The sequence below is a fragment of the Xenia sp. Carnegie-2017 genome, unplaced genomic scaffold, assembly GCF_021976095.1.
Source record: "Xenia sp. Carnegie-2017 unplaced genomic scaffold, XeniaSp_v1 HiC_scaffold_25, whole genome shotgun sequence".
NCBI lineage: Eukaryota > Metazoa > Cnidaria > Anthozoa > Malacalcyonacea > Xeniidae > Xenia > Xenia sp. Carnegie-2017.
This window is the reverse complement of record NW_025813488.1, coordinates 2,718,424-2,743,495: the sequence shown is the minus strand read 5'-3', so window position 1 is coordinate 2,743,495 and position 25,072 is coordinate 2,718,424. Positions and strand designations below refer to the sequence as shown.

The 25,072-nt window shown below is 34.9% G+C and overlaps 3 protein-coding genes and 2 long non-coding RNA genes across 5 annotated transcripts; 3 read left to right on the top strand and 2 right to left on the bottom strand.

The window, feature by feature from the left end:
* Positions 1-3,383: 3,383 nt before the first annotated feature.
* On the bottom strand, positions 3,384-3,964 carry LOC124453032. The gene is made up of 2 exons (XR_006950931.1): positions 3,890-3,964; positions 3,384-3,764 (listed from the first exon to the last, which is right to left on the bottom strand). It is a non-coding gene; the product is annotated as an uncharacterized LOC124453032 (long non-coding RNA).
* Positions 3,965-4,053: 89 nt separating this feature from the next.
* On the top strand, positions 4,054-15,693 carry LOC124453028 (5'-3' exoribonuclease 2-like). Its single transcript, XM_047003713.1, has 36 exons — positions 4,054-4,246; positions 4,963-5,090; positions 5,250-5,306; positions 6,563-6,617; positions 6,729-6,790; positions 6,878-6,927; positions 7,289-7,350; positions 7,421-7,510; positions 7,595-7,667; positions 7,758-7,808; positions 8,065-8,082; positions 8,152-8,241; positions 8,346-8,395; positions 8,670-8,741; positions 8,833-8,886; positions 9,175-9,254; positions 9,669-9,726; positions 9,802-9,859; positions 10,236-10,285; positions 10,384-10,431; positions 10,512-10,640; positions 10,937-11,008; positions 11,171-11,241; positions 11,474-11,567; positions 12,076-12,126; positions 12,296-12,403; positions 12,482-12,571; positions 12,643-12,715; positions 13,004-13,087; positions 13,169-13,269; positions 13,828-13,907; positions 14,062-14,118; positions 14,201-14,269; positions 14,431-14,553; positions 14,634-15,213; positions 15,321-15,693. Exons 1-36 carry the CDS (start codon positions 4,172-4,174, stop codon positions 15,405-15,407), a joined length of 3,150 nt encoding a protein of 1,049 aa, XP_046859669.1. The 5' UTR covers positions 4,054-4,171; the 3' UTR covers positions 15,408-15,693.
* A 1,545-nt stretch (positions 15,694-17,238) lies between these two features.
* On the top strand, positions 17,239-18,214 carry LOC124453283 (coiled-coil domain-containing protein 103-like). Its single transcript, XM_047004062.1, has 2 exons — positions 17,239-17,522; positions 17,712-18,214. The coding sequence occupies exons 1-2, from the start codon at positions 17,327-17,329 to the stop codon at positions 18,206-18,208; spliced, it is 693 nt and encodes a 230-aa protein (XP_046860018.1). The 5' UTR covers positions 17,239-17,326; the 3' UTR covers positions 18,209-18,214.
* Positions 18,215-18,297: 83 nt separating this feature from the next.
* On the top strand, positions 18,298-21,591 carry LOC124453282 (pre-mRNA-splicing factor CWC25 homolog). The gene is made up of 9 exons (XM_047004061.1): positions 18,298-18,438; positions 18,529-18,701; positions 18,979-19,105; positions 19,661-19,938; positions 20,162-20,695; positions 20,809-20,865; positions 20,939-20,981; positions 21,058-21,122; positions 21,236-21,591. The coding sequence occupies exons 1-9, from the start codon at positions 18,421-18,423 to the stop codon at positions 21,351-21,353; spliced, it is 1,413 nt and encodes a 470-aa protein (XP_046860017.1). The 5' UTR covers positions 18,298-18,420; the 3' UTR covers positions 21,354-21,591.
* On the bottom strand, positions 21,366-22,003 carry LOC124453284. Its single transcript, XR_006951042.1, has 2 exons — positions 21,919-22,003; positions 21,366-21,479 (listed from the first exon to the last, which is right to left on the bottom strand). It is a non-coding gene; the product is annotated as an uncharacterized LOC124453284 (long non-coding RNA).
* Between the last annotated feature and the right edge of the window lie 3,069 nt (positions 22,004-25,072).

Genomic DNA, 25,072 nt, shown 5'->3' with positions numbered 1-25,072 from the left:
ATATGACGTTTATCTTTATTCGTTTGAGGTTTTATGCAACGCCTAATTGCTTGTAAAAACTGACAGAACTCAAGTGCTCACTCTCTTCTCTGATTGGTTCCCTGAAACAGCGACATGCGCAAAGCCACTCAAAGACACAGAGTGGTGATACGCAATGATGGAAAATTTCCATCGTAGGAAGTCCACTAAATTAACATCATTGCCTGGAATTTTACACACTTCATATACTTATAAAGGTCGTATATTTTCTGACTGAGTAAAAGGTATATGAAAATACGATACCGACAGATATATATGAAATTGTGTTGTCAGTACTGTTCAACTGTTCTGTTCAAACTCATTTTAGATACGATGACAACATTTACTTGCTTGTGTAAGCTGTGCAAATTGTCCAATTTTGTTTGATATATATATGTACTTATTTAGCCACATAAAAATTCCTGATTAATCGGGCTTTTTGATGTGCGGTGCATGACGTTTAGCTGCGTAATGTGTCAGACGAAATGCTTCAATTGTGAAGAAATATATTTCAAGTGTTTTCGATAGTCTTGATCGTTTCTATTTTAGTGAAGAGTCGGTAATGTCGGCAACGGAAACAAGAATTCTTTTCATGTTTATTTTTTGAATTGTGACTGTTGAAATCATGATTCTTTCACTCAACGTTCTGTAATTCAATAGTGTATCGACATATGGAAAACTAGACCATGTATATCTTGTTATACGTAGCTAACGTACTTTTACCTGCCAAGTGGGGGGTATAAGACGAGGCTGGGGAGTAATTGAAGGCCTGCGAGTATAAGGGATGGGGAAAGTATATGGAAGCTACTAAGAGATATTGTAAATAAAATCTGAATTGAGCATTGATTGAACAGAGCATCTTTACTGCTCTGTGGATAAAATGTTCTAATTCTACGAATTACTCCCGGCTAGAATTGAACTTTAACTATTGTCTGTGTTGCTCTGTATATAGATAGAAATCGAATAGAAATCACTCACACTCGTTTTCGAATGCATTTCAATGGTAACACATTCATTGTTTGTCATCTTCTCGCTAACAAAACAAAACCTCCTTTTGTCGTGTGACACTTCAAAAATTATCTCCCTGTATGGGTGCTTATCTTGACCACAAATCCCTCCCTTCCATCAATTTGCCAGACCATACCCTTTTTTCGTTTATCGGTTTGAGCTAATGTCCAAATGGTTTTGCTGCACTCAAAAGCGGTCGATAAAGTGACCAAATCATAAAAAATCTCTTACGTCAATCTGTGTGCATTTAAGATGAACAAATGTTAAATGCTAGTTGTCATTATTTATCTGTTCCTTCAATCCATTTTCAATGCAAAATTTATAGCTAGCAGTGTAAAAGATTTCGTGAAACAGAGCTTTCAATCAATACTTAAGATTTTCAGCGTTTGCATTTGTATCATATTTCTATAGTTGTGCGTGAGCACGAGATTCACAAATTGATTCAAAGTATTCATATGTACGAAATTTTATAATACATAATGCATATACTCGCGTTGTAAGACGTGTTTTCACAGAATAGCGTCCATGGCTTTGACAAGTGCTTCTTGGATAGCGTTTTAAGATTCTAATATTTATGAGAAATTTTAGTCTTCTCTAAGGTTTAGGAGCAACTGTTGATATGTCCTTTTATTATCAGCTAATTCTGTATTTTTCATGTATACAATAAATTTAACTTGTTTTTCTTGGAGACCCACAAGTTTTCAGCTGTACTCTCTATAAATAAAACTTCAATCGACATATGTATCCGTCGATTTATACAAAAAGGTTGAAGAAAAATCATGGAAATGTCAACGAGAATATAACGTTTCCACCAATTACGAGAATAAAATAATTAAAAAATGTCACACCTAATATTATTACTTAAAATGAAAATGTGCATGTAAAAGAAAAGGTGCTCCTTGCAAATAAAATAAAAGTATTTTCCTCGTAAACAATCAAGATATGCACAGATTTGGGCAATGAATTTTCGATAAAATACCACTTTGTTTACTCAACTCAAACTGTCACAATATGAAATCGATAATCTGTGTTGCAATGTATGACCAAATTGAAAAACCATTGCCGTTTGGCTGTTACACCGAGAATAGTCTTTCTTTCGAGAAATTACTTTTTATTTGTTTCTGTATTCACTGCTTGTGTCTCCCTGAAAAACTCGTTCGCATTAAGATGATCATAATACGAATTTATGATTGGTTAATAAAGCACCAATCCGTGAAAGGTTTAAATTCTCCCACGACAGTGTGGTTTGTAAAAATCACGTGACGTCGTGATTAATGTCACATCGACTACTTTATCTCTCCATTTGACTCTGTCTTAGCGGTTTTCTTCGTAGAAATGTTCTTGAAGCCTTTCAATTTTTTGAAAATTACTTCTGTTAACATTCTAGGTCTTTCATTCAAACTTAACTATTGAAAATTACTCCGCAAAAACGTTCAAGGTGTTTCGCCCAAACCTCACCATTGAAGATTGATCCTGTGGAAAATCAAGTTGTCATACAAATGTCGATTTCTCCAGTAAACATCTATGTTTTTTTCATAAAATCGAAAAGCGTTTATCTTAACATTCGCATAACAATTTTGAATATGTTGCAGTCAAATAAGATAGGGCTATTTTCTTATACAATACTCTGTAAGCCATGTTGAAGATTTCAATTTTTAACCACGAAAGCTTTGGAAGGAGAAAAGAATTAAATAAAGCAAGTGATGATACGACAAGAATTTTTTTATAAAGTCTTTTGCATTCGACAAATTGTTTGCCTCCGTTTCTTTCACTTTGGCTAAACTGTTCACAAATATAGTGCTTGACTTAAGCTTGAAATTCTTAATCGACTGAGTTAAGAGTTAAAACTCTAAGGTTACTGTGAAGTGAATGAAATATGAGGTGTTTGTTGAGAGATGAATAAAACACGACTTTTATATCATTTTACTGCGAGTGAAGACCATTGTTTAGGGTAAAATTCTTGCATTTGGGCATGCTAACGTCAATGAAATTCATCACGGTACAATCAATTCTTCGCTGTAAAATATTCGTGTTGGCTTTTCATTCTTTAACTGTGCCTTCGTACGTCATAACAATGTAAAAATTAGAACATAGCCATTAGCTTGTAGTGCACATAAATAAAAAGGCCATTTGAAAACTATCAAAGATGCTTGCACGTCTTTGCTAACTCTGCTCCAACTACAGCTACAAGTGGTCGGTAGGCGAATGATAGAAAGAGCTCATCGATAAGCAATATACTTGTGTGCTGGCTTTTTTTGAGTGTGTGTTCGAGTTTTTAGACTTTTTTTGTATGAAAGTTTGTATGACATGTATAGTTGTGATAATTTTAAGTGTCAACAGTTCAAACTTCACCATTGTTTCTGTCAGAGATATACTTTCTAGAACTTTTATTTTGAGTAACTACCATAAGTATCCCCTTCTTAGCTCTCCGGCTTATATACAAATTCCACGATACCATTTACTTTTAATCGACAGGAATACAGTGTCAATATTAGCTGCTTTTTTTATTATGAAATTTCCCAGTTTTAATAAAAATGTAATGGGAACCGTAAACACGACTAAAATTGGAAGAACTTCAGGCTTTTATGTTTAAGAGCAACTTCCCCTCAACATTCAGTAATCAAGAATCGTTCTCTATCCTTGACTGTCTTTCACGGCGAATTTTTTCCATCCTCAAGCGATCGACATGTCTTTTAGCGAAAACAAATGTTGTTATTCCAGATACGATGACGACGACCCTTGAATTGAAATTTCAAAACAAAGTTTATTTACAAAACTCACTCGCTATGGATGGATAAACGATGTACACTCATTTTATGTTTCGATTGTATGAAGTTACTTTTCTAGTACATAATAATCGTACCATCCAAGTGCAACCATTGGCATTCCTTGATTCTTTGATAAAAATGATACATAACTCCTTTTGACCGCCATATTGTTTTATATTTTTATCGTTTTGTACAATTCCCCCCCTTAAATCAAATAAGCATAATACTAAAATCAGGGGGGTACGTGTACCTTTATCACGCAACATGTTGCTTGGATGAAAAACATGGCTGCCACAACTGGAGATTTTTTTAATCTTTTATAAAGAAAATATTGTTTTCAGTTTTATGTGTGTCAAACTGTTTGCTGCTTAGTACTCATGGGAGTTCCAGCTTTTTTTCGTTGGTTATCAAAGAAATACCCGTCTATTGTTGTGCATTCTTATGAAGAAAAGGTAATATTTTTATATTACGTTTTAATAATTAGGAGTATGAAAGGATTATGAATAGTTTATCTTGATTAAAACAGTCTTAAAAGTAAACTGGAGACTTCTTTACTGTGCTCGCAATGTATTGTGAATTTTTATTTGTCAGTTTCCAGTTTTCTTTTGACTGATAAAAGTGATACGAGTGATACTGATAAGAATTGAAATTAAAAAGTGTTTGTCACGTGTGTTAAAATACACCATGTTCTGTGGTTGGACCAGCAATGTTTGACTTACTTTTACTTTTTTTTACTTGGGCTCTGTGGTACATATAAAATACCCTGCCATTATGACTCTTGACAACAATCAAGCTGGGTTAAGCATGGTTTACACTTGCGACATAGGCATAAGCACAAGATTATCAAAACTCACCATTCTTCCTATGCTTATGGTGTGTGTATTGCAGTTCATTGCAAATGAGGCAGAAGGTTAGTGCTTGCATCAGGTATAAGTCACTTAAGTATATCGGAGGGTATTATATAATTACTCAAACTGTGTTTTATTTCAACAATCCTAGTTGTACCGTAGGAGCAGTCAGACTGGAAAGTCTATATTTTGCATTTCAAACTTTCCAGTCTGGTACACCAGCAATATTCTTTATTGTTTTTATAACTGTGTATTGATCCACCAGCAGTGATGCACTCAATTGCTAATTTCGTTGTTCTCAATGTCTTTCAATCCTGAAGCCACGTGAAGTAAATGATGTAAAGATTCCTGTTGATTCGAGCAAAGCAAATCCAAACAATGTTGAGTTTGATAATCTTTACTTGGACATGAATGGGATTATTCATCCTTGCTGCCATCCAGAAAACAAGTAAGGAATTTCCCTAAAAAGCAAGATATTTCTCAAAAATTAACAAGGCATTTTTTCGGAGAGCTTTCTGAAAACAAATGGTGAATTTCTTGAAGTAAAGGAATTCCTTTATGTTTGCTTCCATGTATGTTACGTTGATTGTTTTAATTTCAACTTTAGACCAGCACCAAAGAATGAAGACGAGATGATGGTAGCCATCTTTGAATACATAGATAGGTTTGTTTTAATCAAATCATGTTCGCAAGACTGCATGATTTTTTTGAGAATTGTTCACCCTCATTTAATACTGCTATGTAGTCACTGTTCAAAGACTATGGAAACCATTCATTTTGTATAATTCTTTGTGAAATATTTGTAATATGCTGAGATTTAAACATAGTACACAACTATATTGCTTGTCAAAATTATTTCATTAGAATCTTGAGGCAAATACACAAGTAAATCAAACAGTTAATCATAATCATATCATACGTTGAATATAGAGAACAAACTTTTTTAATACAGACATGTTTCGGGAAACATATGCCATCATCAGTGCGAATGAATGTGTTACAGAATGTGATACTTAAATATATAAATAGAGATAAACGACTTACAGTTAGTTGAGATGAGGAAAGTATTACAAATATTTACAATTAATTAACATATGAAATTTAGACAATACATTAAACAGAAGATAAATTAACATAAAAATTATTTACAAACTAAAAATGGTATGAATGTGGTGAACTTGCTTAATGAGATCGGGTTGAAGTTTGTTAATGTGTAAGGCTTCTTTAATTCTGAGGGTGGAAGAATAATTGTCCGTGTCGATAATTGTAAAGCAGTGGTTGGTGTATTGTGATTTGCAGTTATGTGAGGAGAGAAGGTGTTTGAAGATGTGTGAGTTTTTATCAGTGGAAATGTGTTCTTTCATCCTGGTGGGGATATGACGAATTACATGTTTGTAAATGTAGATTGTCCAGGTTGGTATAGTCCTGAGAAGGACTGTTTTTGTTGTTGTTGACTGACTTCAGTTTGACTCTGAAGATGACTACCGCTAAGGTTGTCGAAACGTCAGTCAACAACAACAAAAACAGTCCTTCTCAGGACTATACTAACCTGGACGATCTACATCTACAAACATGTAACGATACTCCCGGGTTCAAACCATTTACTTTATAAGACGAATTGTTAAAAAAATTTGTTTTCTCTATTCAATGTATTATTTCAATTGTGCTTCTATGTAAATATGGAAATCATATCGTAGCAGTAAAGGTTAATTCCTAAAATAACCACTATTGCTTGAGTATCAAACAATATTGCATTCACACTAGTTTTAGTAGTTCATTTTCATTGAAACATTGGCTTTTTATGTGTTTTCAATCATAATGTCATATATTGTTTAAACAATATAAAGTAAAGTTGAACATCTTGATCACCATAGTAGCCTAACAACATCTGTCACTTTTGTCGTTTGTTTTATATTTCAGGATTTTTTCTATTGTCCGTCCAAGAAAGTTATTGTATATGGCAATCGATGGAGTGGTAAGATTATTGATATCTGTGCATTTTATTCTTCTCTAAGAGCAGTAGAGAATTGTTTAGTTTCAACACTTACAAATTCACATAAAAACCCTTTAATTTGCCATTACTCAGGCACCAAGAGCCAAAATGAATCAACAAAGATCTAGACGATTTCGAGCGTCAAAGGAGTCAAAGTAAGTGATCAAATTAGGTAGTGATGAAAATATGAGATTAATTGCAATCCGTCAATGTTAAATTTTATGTTTTTTCACAATCATCAGGGACAAACGTGAAGATCTTGCTAGATATCGCGAAGAAGTTCTTGGCCAAGGTATCTTCATGCATGCTAGGGTTATGAAGATTGTGTTTGTTGTGAGCTTATACCTTAGGGTCTCATCACATTAAAGGAATATACAGTAGGGCCACTTCGCTGTGCAACTGGCTGCTGTATATTTAATTAGTTTACTGGCTCCCGTTTGCCATATCGTCAATCCTATTGGTCAGAAAAAGCAATTTACAGGCTGCCACTATGGTAATCACATGCGTAATAAGATATACGTGGCACGAAAAAATTCAATGGAGTGGCCCTACTGTATGTTCTCTATACTGTGGTGTCAACTTTCTGCCTTTTACTATTCTGAACTTATAATTAGCATCAGGGACGCTCCAGTTTTCAACTTAAAATATTTCAGGAGGTGAACTTCCGCCTGTGAAAGAGAAGACGGAGCATTTTGACAGCAATTGTATCACACCGGTATGAAAACCTCAAATGTTTAAAACATTTTCTCTTGTTTTATAACCATCTGTAAACCATACTGGAATAGGGAACAGAATTCATGGACAACCTATCGCTAGCATTACGTTATTACATCGCTCAAAGGTTGAATTATGATCCTGGTTGGCAGAATATCAAGGTGCAGTAATGTGGTGTAGAAAGCGAAATGCGTTGAGCAAAATGAGTGGGGTTTTTTTAATTGTTCGTAATTTGTCTTTCGTAGGTTATTTTGTCTGATGCAAATGTTCCTGGCGAAGGTGAACATAAAATAATGGATTTCATACGAAAACAAAGAGGTTTGGACAATACAAACTGCTGTTCATTCTGCTCGCGTCAAGTTAATCCATATCCAAGCTGATGTGGAGTTATTTTATTTTACCGTTCAGCCAGTCCTAGTCACGATCCAAACACACATCACTGTTTAAACGGAGCTGACGGTAAGGAATTTCTTTCATCTCGCATTTTATGTTTAATCTGCGATGCTGAACATGTTATTTTATATACTTTCTCTGCGGACGTTTTTGCATGACGAACGTAAAGGTAAAGAAAAGAGATTTTTTGTTTTCTTCAATGAATATGAAGAAGGACAATGACGAACTTTAACTGTCGCATTAGTTTATGAAACATTTTTCTACTACTATTTTTTAAACCTGGAAATTGTGTGAAGTTCACGACATTTTTTTTCGTTTTCAGCTGACTTGATCATGCTTGGTAAGTAAGTCTTTTTTTCTCGGATTTTTTTTTTTACTTTCCATTTGAACGCTAAACTTTTGCCGTTAGGACTTGCGACTCATGAGCCACATTTCACAATCTTGAGAGAGGAGTTTAAACCAAACCAGAAAAAGCCCTGTGATCTGTGCGGGCAAGTTGGTGAGGAAAATAATTAAGGAATAATTTCAAACAGATTTATTTTTTTAAAGAAAATTACACTTTTTTGAAAATTTACTATCGTTTTGACATGTCATTTCGTTAAGGTCACGAATTCAAAGATTGTGTTGGTTTACCGAAGGAAAAGACTGGGGAGGTATGTGAAAAAGGGACTATGTGTGGTGACGTCATGATACTGACGTCATACAATATAAAAGATATCATTAATCTTTTTTGTGCCAATATTAAAAACACGAACCTCGAATTCCGTAACTTAACATCATTTGTTAAAATTAAACTTTTTTATTCATCGGAAATAATTCTTTTAAAATAGTCAAACCAATAAAACTACAACCATAGAAACAGCATAAACCAGTAGTATTTGTTTCTACATATTTTAGAAATGTCAACGTTTCTCTTCGATATTATAGTTTGACGAGCAACCGCTTCCCGTTGCTGAAGAAGTGAATTTTATCTTTATACGTCTAAACGTTCTTCGAGAGGTTTGTGCAACATGAAGTTTTATGTTTATTGTAGAATAATTGTTTTTATATTTCAACCAAAGTCTTCAGTTTTCGGTTTTTAATCGTCTAGTATCTTGAAAGAGAGTTGCGAATGGAAGGTTTACCCTTTCCGTACGATTTTGAGGTGAGAAAATTTGGTTTTTATCGTTTGTCGTAAGATAACAAAGAATGAACGGATGAACGAAAGAAGGAAAGAATGAATGAACGAATTTTTTTAAATACATTTAAATACCATGGCAAATAAGAAAGGAATAAAGTAACAGTAGCTATCTATAGAGCTAAAAGATGTAGGTTCAAATATTTACTTGAATTGTTTAGTAAAATAAATAACCGTATAATATAAAGATGTATTCTGTCAGTAGAATATAAAATTGCTATTATTCAGGATATTTTTGTCTGTGTGATTTTTCAGCGATGTTTAGATGACTGGGTGTTCATGTGTTTCTTCGTTGGCAACGACTTTTTACCGCATCTTCCTTCATTGGAAATAAGGTAAGTTGCCTTTGATAGCAACAAATCACCGCCATGGTCACTAAGATGGTAGCCTTTCATGTAGTTACGATACCAAGATGAAAACCTAAAACACACTCTTATTGATAGTTAAACTATGGCATGTTCGTACAAGACTTTTTAGATACTGTTGATTTAATGGAAAAATTCAATGCGACAAAGGACTTCATTTCATATTACAAAATTTCGAAATGATTTTTAACATTTAGCATACATTGACATACATGTACCGTTATATAATTTATAACCTCAGAGTGATTGAAAAATTCGATATTTGCTGGGCAAGAGCTTTGCCAGAGACTGTTGATTGCTTTTTAAATCAATTTCCAGCCGCAAGCTATATTCAATCACCTTTCTTGCAATGATCAATTGAAATCCCTACTTTTTACGATTTAGGGAAGGAGCTATCGATAAATTAATCAATCTCTACAAGAAATGTTTACCAGCAACGGGTGTACGTGTTTGTATTGTTTGTGTTATATTCTTATCTCCTTTTTGTTTGTAAATGTCGAGCCTTTTTTTAATGCAGGGCTATCTTACTGAGAACGGTTACGTCAATATGAGAGGTGTTCATAAGATTCTGGTCGGTAGGTGTTGTTGAAATGTTAAGCAAGTTCTTAATTTAGGATTGTAGAGAATTCTCTCGTATGCAATTAGCGTTTTGTTAACTCCTTTGTCCTAAGGTTTCGTATGTTATCTTGTTGTTACAAACCTTAGCCTTTGTTATTTATTTATTTGTACAATAATTCAGGATACCCACAACACTTTTGTGTTTTTTACCTAGTTTCCGCCTTGAAAATACACAATACACCTTAATAATCTACTCATTTGCAAATTCGTAGTTACAACGCAAAAAAAAGTTACCGTTTTGCTAAGGAATTAGAACTTATGTTATACATGTTAAACTTTTGTCATCTCTATTATCCGTTTGCCACCTCTATGATCCTCTTTTATTCCCCCAAGATCTTGGCGAAATGGAAGACATGATATTCAAACAACGACAACAAAGAGAAGTAAGTACTTATTTACTACTCATTGTCTTGTAATGACCACGACCTTTTCACGTGTGCGTCACTCCGGAGTCACGTGCATTTTGTCTTGAAACATTCAGCTTCAATTTCGACAACGAGAGAAAGAAAAAAAAGCAAGAAGTTGTGTGGTAAGGCATGAAGTGAAAAACTTCTAGACTAAACTTTAACATTTTTAACACTTCTATGTTTACTCTTAAACCAATTTTAGGACGGACCACGTTGGGTACCCGCTGGTCAGTTTGCACCTCAGCCTATTTCTAACACTCTCAAAGCTATTGAAAGCCCTCGTATCGAAGCGTATAATATGAGAATGGAGGCTCAGAATCGAAAGAATTTTGTAAGTGTCACAATAGTCGTACGATATGTACTGTAAAGCATAAACGCATTTTCAAATCTTTTGCGCAATGATTCTGTATGCTATTGGTAGTTAATTTATCTGACACTTCCTGAAGTGTATCAATGTATACATGCGCCGTGATGTCCAGAGCAACAGCTTACAAAGTAGGTTTGACTCAAGTCAGGGGGTGAGGTTCTGCATCACTTTGTATTTGGTTTTGTGCAACATGCACGAAGGAAACTATAAAGTTATGAGGGTACAGGATGTGTGTAAAGCAATATGTTCTACACTTACAGAGCGCTGCAGCAAATTTGCGTTCAATGCTTTTTGAAGATAAACCGAAGAAAAATGATTCTACTGTGACAGAGGTAAGAATATAATTAGTGTTTACTTAAGGTCAATGGAACTGATGAATACGTGAACGTGTCAGTTTTAATTATTTCGTTTGTAAAGCTAACGGACTTGAACAGCTGATGGTTGACGATTTGTGTTGTATTGTGTTTGACGAGCTTTCATAATCATTTGTTAAGACAGTAGATCGCAGTAAATCGAATTCAAATCCAGTTGAAAAAGAGGACGACACACCAGTGGATAATGTCAGGTAATAAGGAATAACTGCATCAATACATACTTCACACAAGCAACATAACTTTTGATGAAAACGTGAAACTATTTTGTATTTGACTAACTTGTAATGAAATTTCAAAACATCAATGATGCTTCAATGATTTTTTTTGTTTTGTGTGAATTAGTATTTAATCAAATAGCAACTGAATAACGCATCTATGTTTTGTAAAACACATCTTACTTTGATTTTTTTTTGACTCACTAAGATTGTGGGAAGAAGGTTGGCGCGAGAGATATTATCTTCAAAAGTTCGGCGTGTCGTCGGATGACGAATCTTACAACGATTTTCGAGATCAAGTGGTACGCAGTTTCTTCAATATTCACGCTTGAGATGCTAAAATTACTTTAATCTGGGGCTGGTTGCACGAAGCCTGGATAGCTATTTTTTTAAACTTCTATAAAACCTTTAAAAAGCAAAAAATATAAGATTCCAAATGAGCAACAAGTGAATTAAAATATCGCTTCGAAGACTACGAAATTTCTTTGTCGTATGAAAAATATAAACACATTTTTTACAAATTTGAAAATTTTTGCTATCCAATGGATAACGCTATCCAGGCTTCGTGCATCCGACCACTGGGTATTAAACTGTACTGTCATGTCACATGCCTTTAAATAAGCGAACCCACCAATTTTTCTTTTAGTAGCTGCGATTTTTCCAAGCATTGAAATAGATAGATAGATGATTTATTTCTTAAAACTGGCAGCCATATTGCTGAAATACGTTTAAGATTGAATTCAACGAGTGAATTAAAAGAGTGAATTCAACATAATTCATGTAGGTTCTTTATTTTCTCTCCCTCTTTAGGCAAGTGCTTATGCTGAAGGATTGTGTTGGGTGTTACGATATTACTATCAGGTAAAACATATCCAAAAAAGAAAAAAACTCGTCCTAAAAATTATCCGACTCAACTTTACTTTTATCATGTCTAAACGAAAGAATTCGTCCCCAGTATCTTCATGAGTGATTTGCGTTGTCTGTATTTCGGATATCCAATCAATCAATGTTTTCATTTTTATTTATCAAGGGTTGCTGTTCGTGGAAATGGTATTTCCCTTTTCATTATGCACCATTCGCATCGGATTTTAAGAATGTCGAGTCAAAACGATATAAATTCGAGAAAGGAACACAGCCGGTATGACAGCAAGTTATGTGAATTTTATTTTCATGTTTGATGAGGACGATGAAGTAAGAATTTTCTTTTTCTTTCTAGTTCAATCCCTTAGAGCAACTAATGAGTGTTTTTCCTGCAGCGAGTGGTAATTTTCTACCTCCAACATGGAGGGATTTGATGAGCAATCCGGTAAGAGCTGTGACGAGACAAACATCTCTAGTTTTATAGGCTTACCTAAAACACACGTTAATCTTTTCTAGGAATCTCCCATCATCGACTTCTATCCCACTGACTTTGAGATCGACTTGAACGGAAAGAAATATGCTTGGCAAGGTATGTTTAGATGATTTGTAGTTGTAAGTACTTTTGTATCCCACAGTATCGCTGTTGGCTTCACATAAGTTCACAATTTCAATAACTGACTACAGAATAACTCAAACTCTCCATAAACGACTACAAAATACTTAACAATCTCTTCAACAGACTACAGAATGACATGCAAAATCTCATGGCTTACTCTAAACTAGTACACAAATTTTATAATTGACTTCAGAATGACATCCATCCTGTTTGTATCTTTCTCCATATCTTTTTGTAAATTCGTAATGTTTGATTGTTCAGGTGTCGCACTGTTGCCGTTTGTTGATGAAAAACGTCTATTGAAAGCGCTGGCTCAGGTTTATCCAGATTTAACTGTCGAAGAGTGTAAGATGTTTATGCTCAAGACACATTTTATAGACGTCGTGTTCATTAAAACAACCTAACGTGTAATTTATTCAATTTCAGCCAGACGCAACAGTCGGGGAAAGGATAGACTATTTGTTGGTCCAAAACATTCCTTGTACGACTTTTTTAAAGGTCTTTATGAAGGAGGAGGAACAAATGATGTAAGTACAACGTACAGTATTATAAAATAAACACAATAAAACGCGTGCGCTGATTGGTCTGGAGCTGAGTTTGCATTAGCCAGTGCTAAACACATCTGAGCTCAACCAATTAAATCAATCAAAACAATCAATCAGTCAAAGAGAATTTGCAAATTGATCATGAATACATTTTAGAGGAAAAATTAAAACGTTTACTTTAAATTTGTCTGTTTCGCATTATTGTTATTTTAGAAAAGAAATAAAAGATGTTTTTCGTGTTTGCACAGGCTTATACAAACCTCGGAGACGTTTGCGAGAACTCTCAAGCATGTGCAACCCTCGACCTTCGGTCTCAGGCTTGCACTGATCTGCTCTCGATAGAGAGCAGAAAAACTGACTCGTCAGTTTTTTTATCTTTAATGTTGTGTTTGCATCAAGATAAGCCTTGCTGATTACATAACTTTTCTCATTCGAACTGTTTTTGCTGAACTTTCTCAACTCTTTGAATATTCCACTGAATACGTATTTTCATAACTTTCTTGTGTTTTAATCGAAGCACTTCTTTTTTCATTATTTAAGGAAGTTGATTTAGTGACAGATCTCTCGCAAGGTATGTGTGGAAAAGTGATGCTGGACGATGAAGCTATCCTGCCGTCAAAGTAAGAAAATCTACAAATCACTATGATAATACGTCACCTGCCAATACAGTTATATGTAATTTGCCGTTACGTAATCTACCAATATGATATGACGTAATATAATATGACGTAACCTATTAAAAAATGCTCATGAAGTAATTCCTTTTTATTTAAGATGCGTGGAGTCACCTGTTCCGCAACTCAGAAATATTCCTGATAATTTAGCCATCGGGCAAGTGCAAATATGACATAGTTTTCTTTTGTGCGAAAATTACAAATGCATTGATCTCAACTGAACATCATGTTGTTTACAGTATTAAATTTGAGGACATCAAATATGGCGAAGATTACGTTTTCAAAGCAAAGCTTCTTCCTAAAGTCACGTAAGAAACTCGCCATCTTCAATGAATATTAGTAAATTTACACTTAGCCGGTTTTTAAAAGTTTTTTAATTTTTCAATTTTTTTCATCTCATCCGTGCGTCTACCTAAATGTACTTCATTCAGAGGCTGAATTCTATAATAAGTCTTTGTCTTTCTTGCAGGATGCCTGACCGTGTGCTAAAACCAGAAGACTGGACAGATAACAGACCTTACCGACCTCAAACCGGGTTCAGTCGTCACGCCCCAAGAGCTTCTTTGGACATGTCAGCTCGTCGAATGCTGGGGTTAGTAAGTTTACAGTTCCACATCAACGTCTGTCTATGTTTCAATGATCACTTCATTCTCACTGTATTCTTTATACCAGTTTCCACATGAAGTCTGGTGGAGCAAGTACGTCATACAGGGAGACTGGAATCGACCGACGGAATTCCTACCCACCTCCTGCACATATGACTGCCTACGGTCAAGGCCGATTCTCGGCTCCAGGTCCTTGGCCTCGGCAGCGACCGTCATACTATAGCAATACACCAAGAGGTTTCAACCCTTACCAACGAGAAGCCAGACAGTCTGGTGGTAGTCGACATCATGGTACCACCTATGGTTCTTCGTACCATTCTGGTCAGTCACAAAATGATCGTTTCTCAAATAAAACGGAAGTCAGTCCTTATGGTAGGAACAGTCGCTATGGTGATCGCAATATACCGTATAATAGTCGTGATAGCATGTATAATGGCCAAGGTAGCTCGTATGGTAGTCGAGATAGCTCGTACGATGCTCGGAATAATTCGTACAATGGTCGTGATAATTCGTCTAGTAGTCGGGATTATCGATATGGTGGTCGGGATTCCTCATATGGTGATCAAAATGGTCGGTATGGCTCGTCCGTGGGTTATGCAGGACATTCCTATCCTAATCAGGATGATCTTAGAAGAAGGTCAACAGGGGTAAGTGTGGATAATTGTGGTTAAGAATAGAATTATTCGTTGTTTACGTATTTTGTTGTTTATTCAGAGGAAATTTTAATTCTAATGAAAATTTTTTTATTTGATAGAGTTTTAAAGCACCCAGCGACGAGCAAGGACGAAGAAGCTACAAAACACCGCAGGGTCACACCCAAGGTCGTTTCAATCCTTACTAACAACCGCTGTCCATAAGGTATGCCGTGCCATAAAGAACCCATTCTTCAATCGTGTTTACCCATTTTTGTCAACCTCTGTGTGCGTTTCTATCGGAAATGGTCCAATGTTGAAATACATTGTGATTTACTGTGGCAATAAGGAAAACATAGATTTCGTGAAAAACTGTTCTAATTTATAGTTATTAATTATTGTAAAATTACATTTTATCTCATAATCTTATTTCTTTTACCCTGCCTATGTTGTACATACGTTTATAGCCATTAATATTATACACTTCTTCCTTGATTTTGTGTAAAGTTTACTTCGTGTTGTTTATCGTTTGTGAAATGCTCCATTATTACTTCATCCTTAATATTGATAACTTTCTGTTAAGGTGTGAGCATCTTTCTTCATTTTGTTAGAGCTCGCTTGAGTGTGTTTATTTACAAGATACGAGTCATTTTCACTGCGTCCGCTTCTTTTTTTCTCTTTTCTGTATTTTCGACCTCAAGTATAGGTCGGTTTTCCGTAATGGTTGGGGGTATTGCTGTCGATATGAATAATGTTTAGAGTTCTCTTGTATTACCCGTGTTTTACGCTTTCATTAATGATTAATTTCAAATCTCGTAAAGTAGACACAAAGATAGACATAAATGTAGACATAAAGGTAGACATAAAGGTAGACATAAAGGTAGACATAAAGATAGACATAAAGGTAGACATAAAAGTAGACATAAACGTAGACACAAAGGTAGACATAAAGATAGACATAAAGGTAGACATAAAGGTAGACATAAAGATAGACATAAAGGTAGACATAAAGGTAGACATAAAGGTAGACATAAAGGTAGACAAAGAAGACATAAAGGTAGACATAAAGGTAGACATAAAGGAACATAAAAGTAGACATAAAGGTAGACATAAAACAGACATAAAGGTGACATAAAGGTGACATAAAGGTAGACATAAAGTAGACATAAAGGTGAACATAAAGGTAGACATAAAGGTGAAAAGGTGACATAAAGTAGACATAAATGTAGACATAAAGGTAGACATAAAGGTAGACATAAAGGTAGACATAAAGTGAACATAAAGATAGACATAAATGAGACAAAGGTAGACATAAAGTGAACAAAGATAGACATAAAGGACATAAAGTAGACATATAGATGGGATAGACATAAAGATGAACATAAAGGTGAAGACATAAAGATAGACATAAAGACATAAAGGTACATAAACATGAGACATAAAGATAGACATAAAGGTGAACAAAGATAGACATAAAGGTAGACATAAAGGTAGACATAAAGATAGACATAAAGGTAGACATAAAGGTAGACATAAAGGTAGATAAAGGATGACATAAAGGTAGACATAAAGGTAGACAAAGACATAAAGGTAGACATAAAGGTAGACATAAAGGTAGACATAAACGTAGACATAAACGTAGACATAAAGGTAGACATAAAGGTAGACATAAAGGTAGACATAAATGTACACATAAACGTAGACATAAAGGTAGACATAAAGGTAGACATAAACGTAGACATATAGATAGAAATAAAGGTAGACATAAATGTACACATAAAGGTAGACCTTTGTACCTAAGGTCACCTTCAAAGTGAAATTCTTTAGTTCCGCACTTGGACATCATTGCGCATAAAGTCCATTGCTTTTAAAAGAAATCAGTTGGGCACAGCTTAATGAATGAATAAACATCCCCCTACCCCTCTACCCTAATCAACATTCTTGGGACGGTATGAAGATAAGATCATATGGATCCTACAAATGACGTCATTTGTTTAAAGCCTTTGCATCCGCCCCTCTAACTCTTGATGTTGCCAGGCTACAAAATTGTTGAAATCTCAAACTGTAAATAAACAAGAAAATCGATGAAATTTTTCCCTTATGAATCTCATCAAGAAAATTTTGAACGATGAACAATGACGGAACAATCAATTTCGAAAAACTTGAAGAGCAGTTGTTGGTAGCCGTAGAAGAGGACGCGAAATACAAGCGTGAAAACGATGCTAAATTTAGAGCTGTTGCTCAGAGAGTTGGATCTTATGAAGAATTTAAAGATATCGTCGCTGCTTCTCATCTGAAACCTTTGGAAAAAAAAGATAAGGAAGGTGATTATTATGAAATAAAATTTCTTCTTTTCCAGCATTTTTGCGACAAAATTTCGTTGATTTGACCTACCTATCCTTGAATGCAGTTGCATTGCAGATTCTCCTACTGCCACCTCCCCATGTTTAAACTTTGTTTTAAACATCGAATGCAGACGGTATAAATCTGTAATTATACTTTCTTTTTCAAAGGTTTGCACAATCGAAAGCAACCTTGGAACCCTTATGCAAACCAACAATGTGAAAAGAAGGCATCTTCTCAAAGAATACAAGAAAAGGATGTTTACGGCATTCCTAAGAACAGTTACGACTTTCAAAAATTCTGGCGAGCATTTCAAAAAGACCAAGTAAAGCAGTATGGTTTCTTGATCAACACCAAAGGATCCGTGCTAGGAAATATTTTTAAAGCCGAAATTCCAATGGGATTGCTTGGAGAGTTTTTGAATATTTTAAACAAGAACTGGAAACAAGAAGATGCTTTGATAATATTTGACATTTTAGACAATATTAGTCAAGTAAAGAGATTTAATCTATCCCTGCAGTTTCTTAACAAGCAGGAGCGAGACGGTTCAGTTGATTTATTTGAAAAATTGAAAACTGCCTTGATTTTTAGTGAAATGAAAAATAGTTCCGGGTCTATTGTTGATGAGAAATTGTTTATAGCTTTGAAATTAAAATATGATGTTTAATGATTATGCCTGTGTTTTAGAAGTCTGTGAAAGTTTTGCCGGGGGGAGGGGTGAAGTGTCATGGAGTCCTTTACCGTTCTTCAACGATAGTGTCATTTTAGTGGATGATAACGAGTGGACTGTCATGTTACAGGATACAGAAAATAAACAAAATTTTCCCAATTCTTCTTCACAATTTTGGCTTGAAACGTTATTGAAATAACAACTGAATAATGGGAGGAGGAGACTTGGTAAGTTAGTGACGTTCAAACGTTTCAACCACGTTCAGTATGTTACTTTTTATGTCAACTATGAGAATCTTATGTCTTACACTTCAACAGAATTTGAAGAAAAGTTGGCATCCACAAACATTACAAAACATCGAGAAAGTATGGAAAGCCGAACAGAAAGCAGAAGCCGAGGCGAAGAAGATCGAACAACTTCGTCGAGAGTTAGACGAAGAGAGACAACGTGAGGAAATGCAACGATACGCTGTTGATCAAGGCATAGTTAAGTAAGTAGTGCGATTGTAATGATAGTGACATACTGTTGATTTTAGAGTACAAAAAGTCAACTTTTGTTGTAAATAGATGGTTTATATACAAGCAGGATTTGTGAGGGACATATGTGCATGTTATGATCTGTAGAAAACTGATTTTAAATGAACTTAATATTGTAGTGTACATGTATTTATGATGTAAGGACACTACTGACATGGAAATGTTTGCAATAGTGTAATTTATGTGGTTAACCTTAGACGACTCCATTAGCATTGTTTGTTTTTTCTGTAGAAAGAAATCAGATCGTCTTGAGTGGATGTATTCAGCTCCTGGACATGCCGGCATTAATCACGAGGAGTATTTACTTGGGAAATCAATTGACAAAGCTGTGGATCCTTTAGCTCAAAATGATGAAATGGTATTTATAGTTGATGTTATAAAATGTTCTCTGGAAATCCATGAAGTGTTTGAGAAGTCAAAGTTTTTCATAATTTATTAAGCTGTCCTTCAATTTCAACTTTAAAATACTTTTAAAACATAGTTTCTAATTTACTACGAACAAAATTTAACGCAAAGTTGAAATTTAAATTATTCCAAATAAATCTCTCACAGCGCTAATGTCAACTGCGGCAGATTAGTATTTCAACCATACTTCATGATAAAATGAATATGTTGTTTGAATCCAGGAGTATTGTTAGATGTTTGTAAATGTATATTGTCCATGTCAGTAAAGTCCTGTGAAGGATTCTCCACTGACCTGGACGTTCTACATCTACAAACATCGAACAATACTCCTGGATTCAAACCATTCACTAAAGAAATAAAAGATGTTTACTGTGTTTGCACGGGCTTATGGAAACCAAGGAGACCTTTGGGAGAACTCGAGAGCAGATCAGTGCAAGCCTGAGACCGAAGGTCAAGGATTGCATTTACTCCAGAGGCCAACACTAAGGAACATCTTCTGTCCTTCTAGAATGCTGATGCTCCGGGAGCGTCGTTTATGGATGCAGACAATGCCAATGCAGGTAACGACCTTGCAGCCAAGATTCGTGATGACCCACTGTTTATGATAAGGAAAAAGGAAAATGAGAAAAAGAAGGAACTGTTGAAAAATCCGGTTCGTATGAAACAATTGCAGCAAATGTTGAAGTCAGATTTGGCAAAGAAAAGTAAAAAGAGTAAGAAAGATAAAAAGAAGAAGAAAAAGAAGAATTCGTCGTCGGATGAAGAAAACAGAAGATATCAACACCAGTAAGTATACGTAGACTGAAGTGAAGCATATTTTAAAGATTTTTGCCATCTGCCTGCAAGATGAATAGTTTTGCAAACAAAAATTAAAGAACATTTCTAGATACAGCCCTTTATCAAAACAGTTTAAAACGAAGACCAGGCAAATTCTTCACAACAGTAAACGTCTTCCTCGTAGTTTTATCCTGCTGTACGTCATGCTTATTGTTCGAATCTCCGTTTTTAGACAAAAACATTCTAGTAAACGAAAGCAAAAAAGTTCGCTATCTGGTGAAGAAGCAGAAGAACGCCATAATGGATTTTTAAAGCGTGCTGAAAGAACCATCAGAAGAGACGATGAATGGAAACGAAACGGACATAATCATCAAGATTTTGACAAAGGTCACGAGCATAAAGAAAACATTAAAAAGAACAGCAAACGAAGTAATTCTGAGGAAAGGAGGCAAAGATACGAACGCCAAACGAGTGAAGACCTTCGCCGTTACAGCAATGAAAAGATGGATATTTCTGATCGTCATCGAAAACGTAATTTACTATCACCTAAAAGACAACATTTGCGGCGAAGTTCAAGTAGGGATCGTTCTCGCAGTCCTGTAAAGAAACGTCACATTGAGGAGAAAGATGAGAAACGGGAAGAAAGGGAAAAATTTCACCAAAGAAGAAGGAATCGTAACAGACAAAAATCTTCATCACCAAATCATCACCATCGTGTACCATCAAACGTTGAAGAAAAGCGTAAATTCAGGGCACACGAACCGAGGTTTGTGCTGGCTTTATAGTAATTACAATATATATGATTATTACATTTTGGTATTATGGAATTTATGGTTTTTAGTGGTCGTTTGTTTTTTACATGGTGATTTTATCTTCTAGTAAATTGACGGACAAAGAACGAGAGAGAAGACTTGCACAAATGATGGACAATGCAAAGTAAGAAACGAACATCTATACGTTCGTACTTTTAAATCTTTTTTATTTTTTGCTTTGATCATTTTAATCGTAGATGGAGAGATGAACAAAGAGGGAAGAACGTTAAAAGATACAAAGTATGTCTGATATTTCATAGCTATAGCTTCAGGTTTTTAGTATTCTGTGTTTTATTTTTTATCAATGTACTCTTAGGAAGAAGACGAGGCAGAAGCTAAACAGACTGCTCTCAACACCGAAAAAGGAGCGAGTTTTGTCCAGTAAGTTTGCGCACGCCAAATTTTCTCAAACTTTATTAGCTTGAACAAATTGCGGCACTGACTGACACTTGGACAAATTGTCAACTCGAAACGACTTTTTTCATTTCAAATAGGCCTTTAAAAGTTGAAACATACACAAGTGCATCTGCCTCCGTCGAAAACAGAATAAAAAGAAATATCAACTCTTTGCAAAGGACACCTGCAGCCATGGAAAACTTTCTTAAAAAGTAGATCAATAGAAAGTAGGTTCAATGTAAATTTATTTGATCTGAATGCCAACTAGTAGCCGTAAGATCTATTTTTTCTTCTGTCAAACTTGAACAGTCTTTTTACGATGTATAAAATGTAAATATTCATCTAAAATGAAAACTGGCACTAAGATCACATGAAAATCTTTTAATAATCGCCATATTTGATAATGATATTTTAGAACTCTCACCCTTTGCGTATTTATTAGCATAAAGAAAAATATAATCTTGAATCTCTTCCTTAATTTTTAACTCGAATACAGCAATAATGAGTTAGTCTAGAGTAATGATGGCCTGGCGTTATTGTACTATCTGTGGGTTCAACACCTACATGGTATTTTAGCATTGAAGCAAAAGCCATTTTTAAAAATGCTTGAAAGAAAAGTGTTAAATAGAAGTTCCAATTTTTTAGTATCTTGAACGTTTAGCTCAAGAGAAACAGAATCGCCTATAGCCCACTTGACTGTAGGTACGAATACCTTTGCCAAAATTTCTCATTAAAAAAAAATTTAGAATAATTAACGGAAATATTTCAACCAATCTTCTACCTTTTGCATCTTTTCTATCATTCACCATCATCCGTCATCTTCAAGACACTTCTGTAATATGCACGTTGACTTCAGAGGATGCAGCTAGGCGAACAGTTTTATGAGACAGACTAGGTACGAACCGGAGTTCGAGCGTTGAAGGTCTGGATGGTGACCACCATACTTTTGCTGCTGGTTGATGATGCATGAAAAGATTTGGAACTTTTACATATTTTTGTAACATAACCATACATAAGCAATAGTATACTTCATGTAAGAAACATGCAACGTCTGCCTATATGTTATTCTAAGTCTATCTTTTGAGATTTGCAGTTGTATTTCATGCAATATAAAAAGGGCCTATTTTCTACTCAATTAGACAAGCAACACAGAGAACAAGTTAAGTCAATCTGTGATATCTTACTTCCTCGTACAATGAATTTCAACATATAAAAAAGTGTATTTAGAAATCTATGGTAAGATACGTCATAACTGACCATCGTGTCTGATCGTCTGTTTACACCACAAACATGATGTGAAAATGATCAATGAATTTATGTTGCTCACTGTTCAACAAACGTACGTGACCATGTATAACTTTATATTTACTCAGCCGCAATTGTTCGGACTAAATTACCCTTTCTAACTAAGAATAATCATATTCAACATCATATAGCGACACTCGTTTCCAAAACGTTTCCTCAACAGCAACAATAAATGGCAAAACTTCAAATCAACAACTTAACGATATTATGAGTATAAGCAAACAAAATAACGCTTGCTTTATTTGATGGGTTGAACAAATGTTATTGCTTGATGATTTTTGTAATACCATAGAACACTGGTCATGTCTTTTGTATTTTACGTACCTTAAATAAAGGGAGAACATTGTTCTTTTGTTTAGAAACAATACCTATTGTTTTTTAAACTATATTTAATAGATATCCAGTAACGATATCCAGTAACGGTGGGGAACAAATCGATAATTATTTGTATAACACCATACATAAAGATGTTATTCACTTCAAGTATATGAGTTTATTAAATACGAGGCGTCATGGTAAACACTTGCCGTTTATATGAAGTTGAACAAGGCTACTTGAAGTCAACAAGTATGACGAAATTAAGAGATTTTTGGTTGCGGAAAGCATAGTACATTTGGTGCATTAACTGGAGTAGGCGACGAGTATCGTTCAATTTTTTCTCGTTACCAAAAGACTTCTTATTGGATTACAGATGTATTTGTACATGTTGATAAACAAACAACGTCCTTATCTCTGACTGCTACTGAACAAGAAATAGAAACAATGACCATGGAGAAATTTGTTAAAAATATTCTCGTTCAAAACAGCTGAAGTCAATGTTTGGTCCAGCGGTTCTTTATGAAGAGACGTTCAGTTGAAAATACCTTACTTAAATGTCGATGAAGAGCAATGCACTGGACGGCAGAGCGAGTGAGCAATCGAAGTACAAAAAAAGAAACGAGAAATTTGGTTAGTAATTTGAAGACTACCTGGTAATACTGGAGCTGAAAGTTTAGAAAAACCGATCAAAAGCAAGACAAACTATTTATCGTTCATTGTGAAAAATTAGGGTTGTTGATATATGAAGCAGAGGGAGAAACCAAGTAAAATTTGGGAGCAATTCTCTAAAGACAGCCGCATTTTGACTTTTAAAGATTTCACTACAGAGTTGGGGCGACGTCAAGTAGATACTGAGGATAAAAGTGTATCGTGAAATTTACAGTCGAAAAGAAGAAACGTAGTCGTACACATGACAATAATTCTCCAGTTTTAACTTTGTGTGACTTGTGAAATATTTACGGAGAAGAAATTTATACCTATGTAATATGTTATGAAGCAACAGTTATTAAGAAGCGTCGGACTACACTAAAGCATCTTCTCGTGAAATGCTCCTCATATTCAGCTATAAACGTTCGGTGCCTTCAGAAAAGCTGTTAGCAGTCATAAACGACACTAAGCCAGAAATTTACTCCTCAAACTTCAACTTCTTTGAAGTGTTTGTAAGGCGATAAGAAAATTTACAATTGCTTTTTGGAGAAATGCCATTTTGAAACCTGTTACAGATATATCTGGTTTGATATAATTTATGAAAGTATAGGTCGCATGGCTAAAAACTGTTGATGTATTGTTGTTGGGTTCGAATAAATTTTTCGTGCTTTCTTTCTAAAATTTACCCTTATAAAGTTCTCATAAAAATCTCAACATTTTATAGATTGATCCTACTATAATTTTTGGCTTATTTCATTGATTATCTCTTTACAGAATACATATTTTTTTATTTGCTGTATTAAAATGTATAATAATAAATACAATAAATTTTCGGTATGTCTCCGTCGATCTGCGTGGTCGAGTGGTTAGATACAGGTTTCACAGGTTGAGGTGTGAGGTTCGAATCCTTCGAGGGTCAGTTGATGTTGGGCATGGTGTGATAGACATTAGACTTGCAACGAACAAGGGCCGTAAGTGTGAGAGTGATGAAGTTGGAACAGTTGAGGATGGTAATGTTGTGCACAAAGTGCGCAATTGGCATTTCTATTGTTGAATTTTTCGAGAATGGAATGCGACACTTAGAAATAAAATCGAAAAAAATTAGGGATACCCACAAAATTTTTTGGCCGAAAAAAACTAAGTCTTTTGATCAAATTTTTCTATGACTCCCTAGAAGTTAGGGAGTCATATTTTTAATAGTCAAGAACCTCAGAGCAAACAGATCGCCCTTAAACTCTCTCCTAACCTCAACCTTGCACTCAATCCTCAAGCTACAACCCATACCAGCACCGACACAGGGACGAACCAAGAACCTCGTGCATTGGAGGTCAGTCAAAGCCCGTTGAGCCAGAAGCTCAACAACGAGTACTACAGGATTTTGGAAATATTTTACCCTTTTCCTTAATAGAAAGACATATATATATATATATATATATAATTAAATACCAATAACATTTGATTCTGAAGATGACTACCGCTAAGGTTATCGAAACGTCAGTCAACAACAACAAAAACAGTCTTTCTAGGACTTTATTAACCTGGACGACATGATTTACAAACAAATACCAATAACATATCAATTAAACGTTTCAAATAAAACAGCATTTAATAGTAGCCTTCATCACTTATGGCTTTAAAAATGTTTGGCAAATGCCTTCGACGGG

Coding starts and splice junctions, on each gene's coding strand:
- LOC124453028 (XM_047003713.1), top strand. CDS start 4,172: ATGGGAGTTCCAGCTTTTTTTCGTTGGTTATCAAAGAAATACCCGTCT. Junction 9,727..9,801: donor AATGTTTACCAGCAACGGGT/GTACGTGTTTGT, acceptor TTTTTAATGCAG/GGCTATCTTACTGAGAACGG. Junction 11,568..12,075: donor ACGATTTTCGAGATCAAGTG/GTACGCAGTTTC, acceptor CTCCCTCTTTAG/GCAAGTGCTTATGCTGAAGG.
- LOC124453283 (XM_047004062.1), top strand. CDS start 17,327: ATGAACAATGACGGAACAATCAATTTCGAAAAACTTGAAGAGCAGTTG. Junction 17,523..17,711: donor GGAAAAAAAAGATAAGGAAG/GTGATTATTATG, acceptor TCTTTTTCAAAG/GTTTGCACAATCGAAAGCAA.
- LOC124453282 (XM_047004061.1), top strand. Junction 19,939..20,161: donor AACAGAAGATATCAACACCA/GTAAGTATACGT, acceptor CTCCGTTTTTAG/ACAAAAACATTCTAGTAAAC. Junction 20,982..21,057: donor AGAACGTTAAAAGATACAAA/GTATGTCTGATA, acceptor ATGTACTCTTAG/GAAGAAGACGAGGCAGAAGC.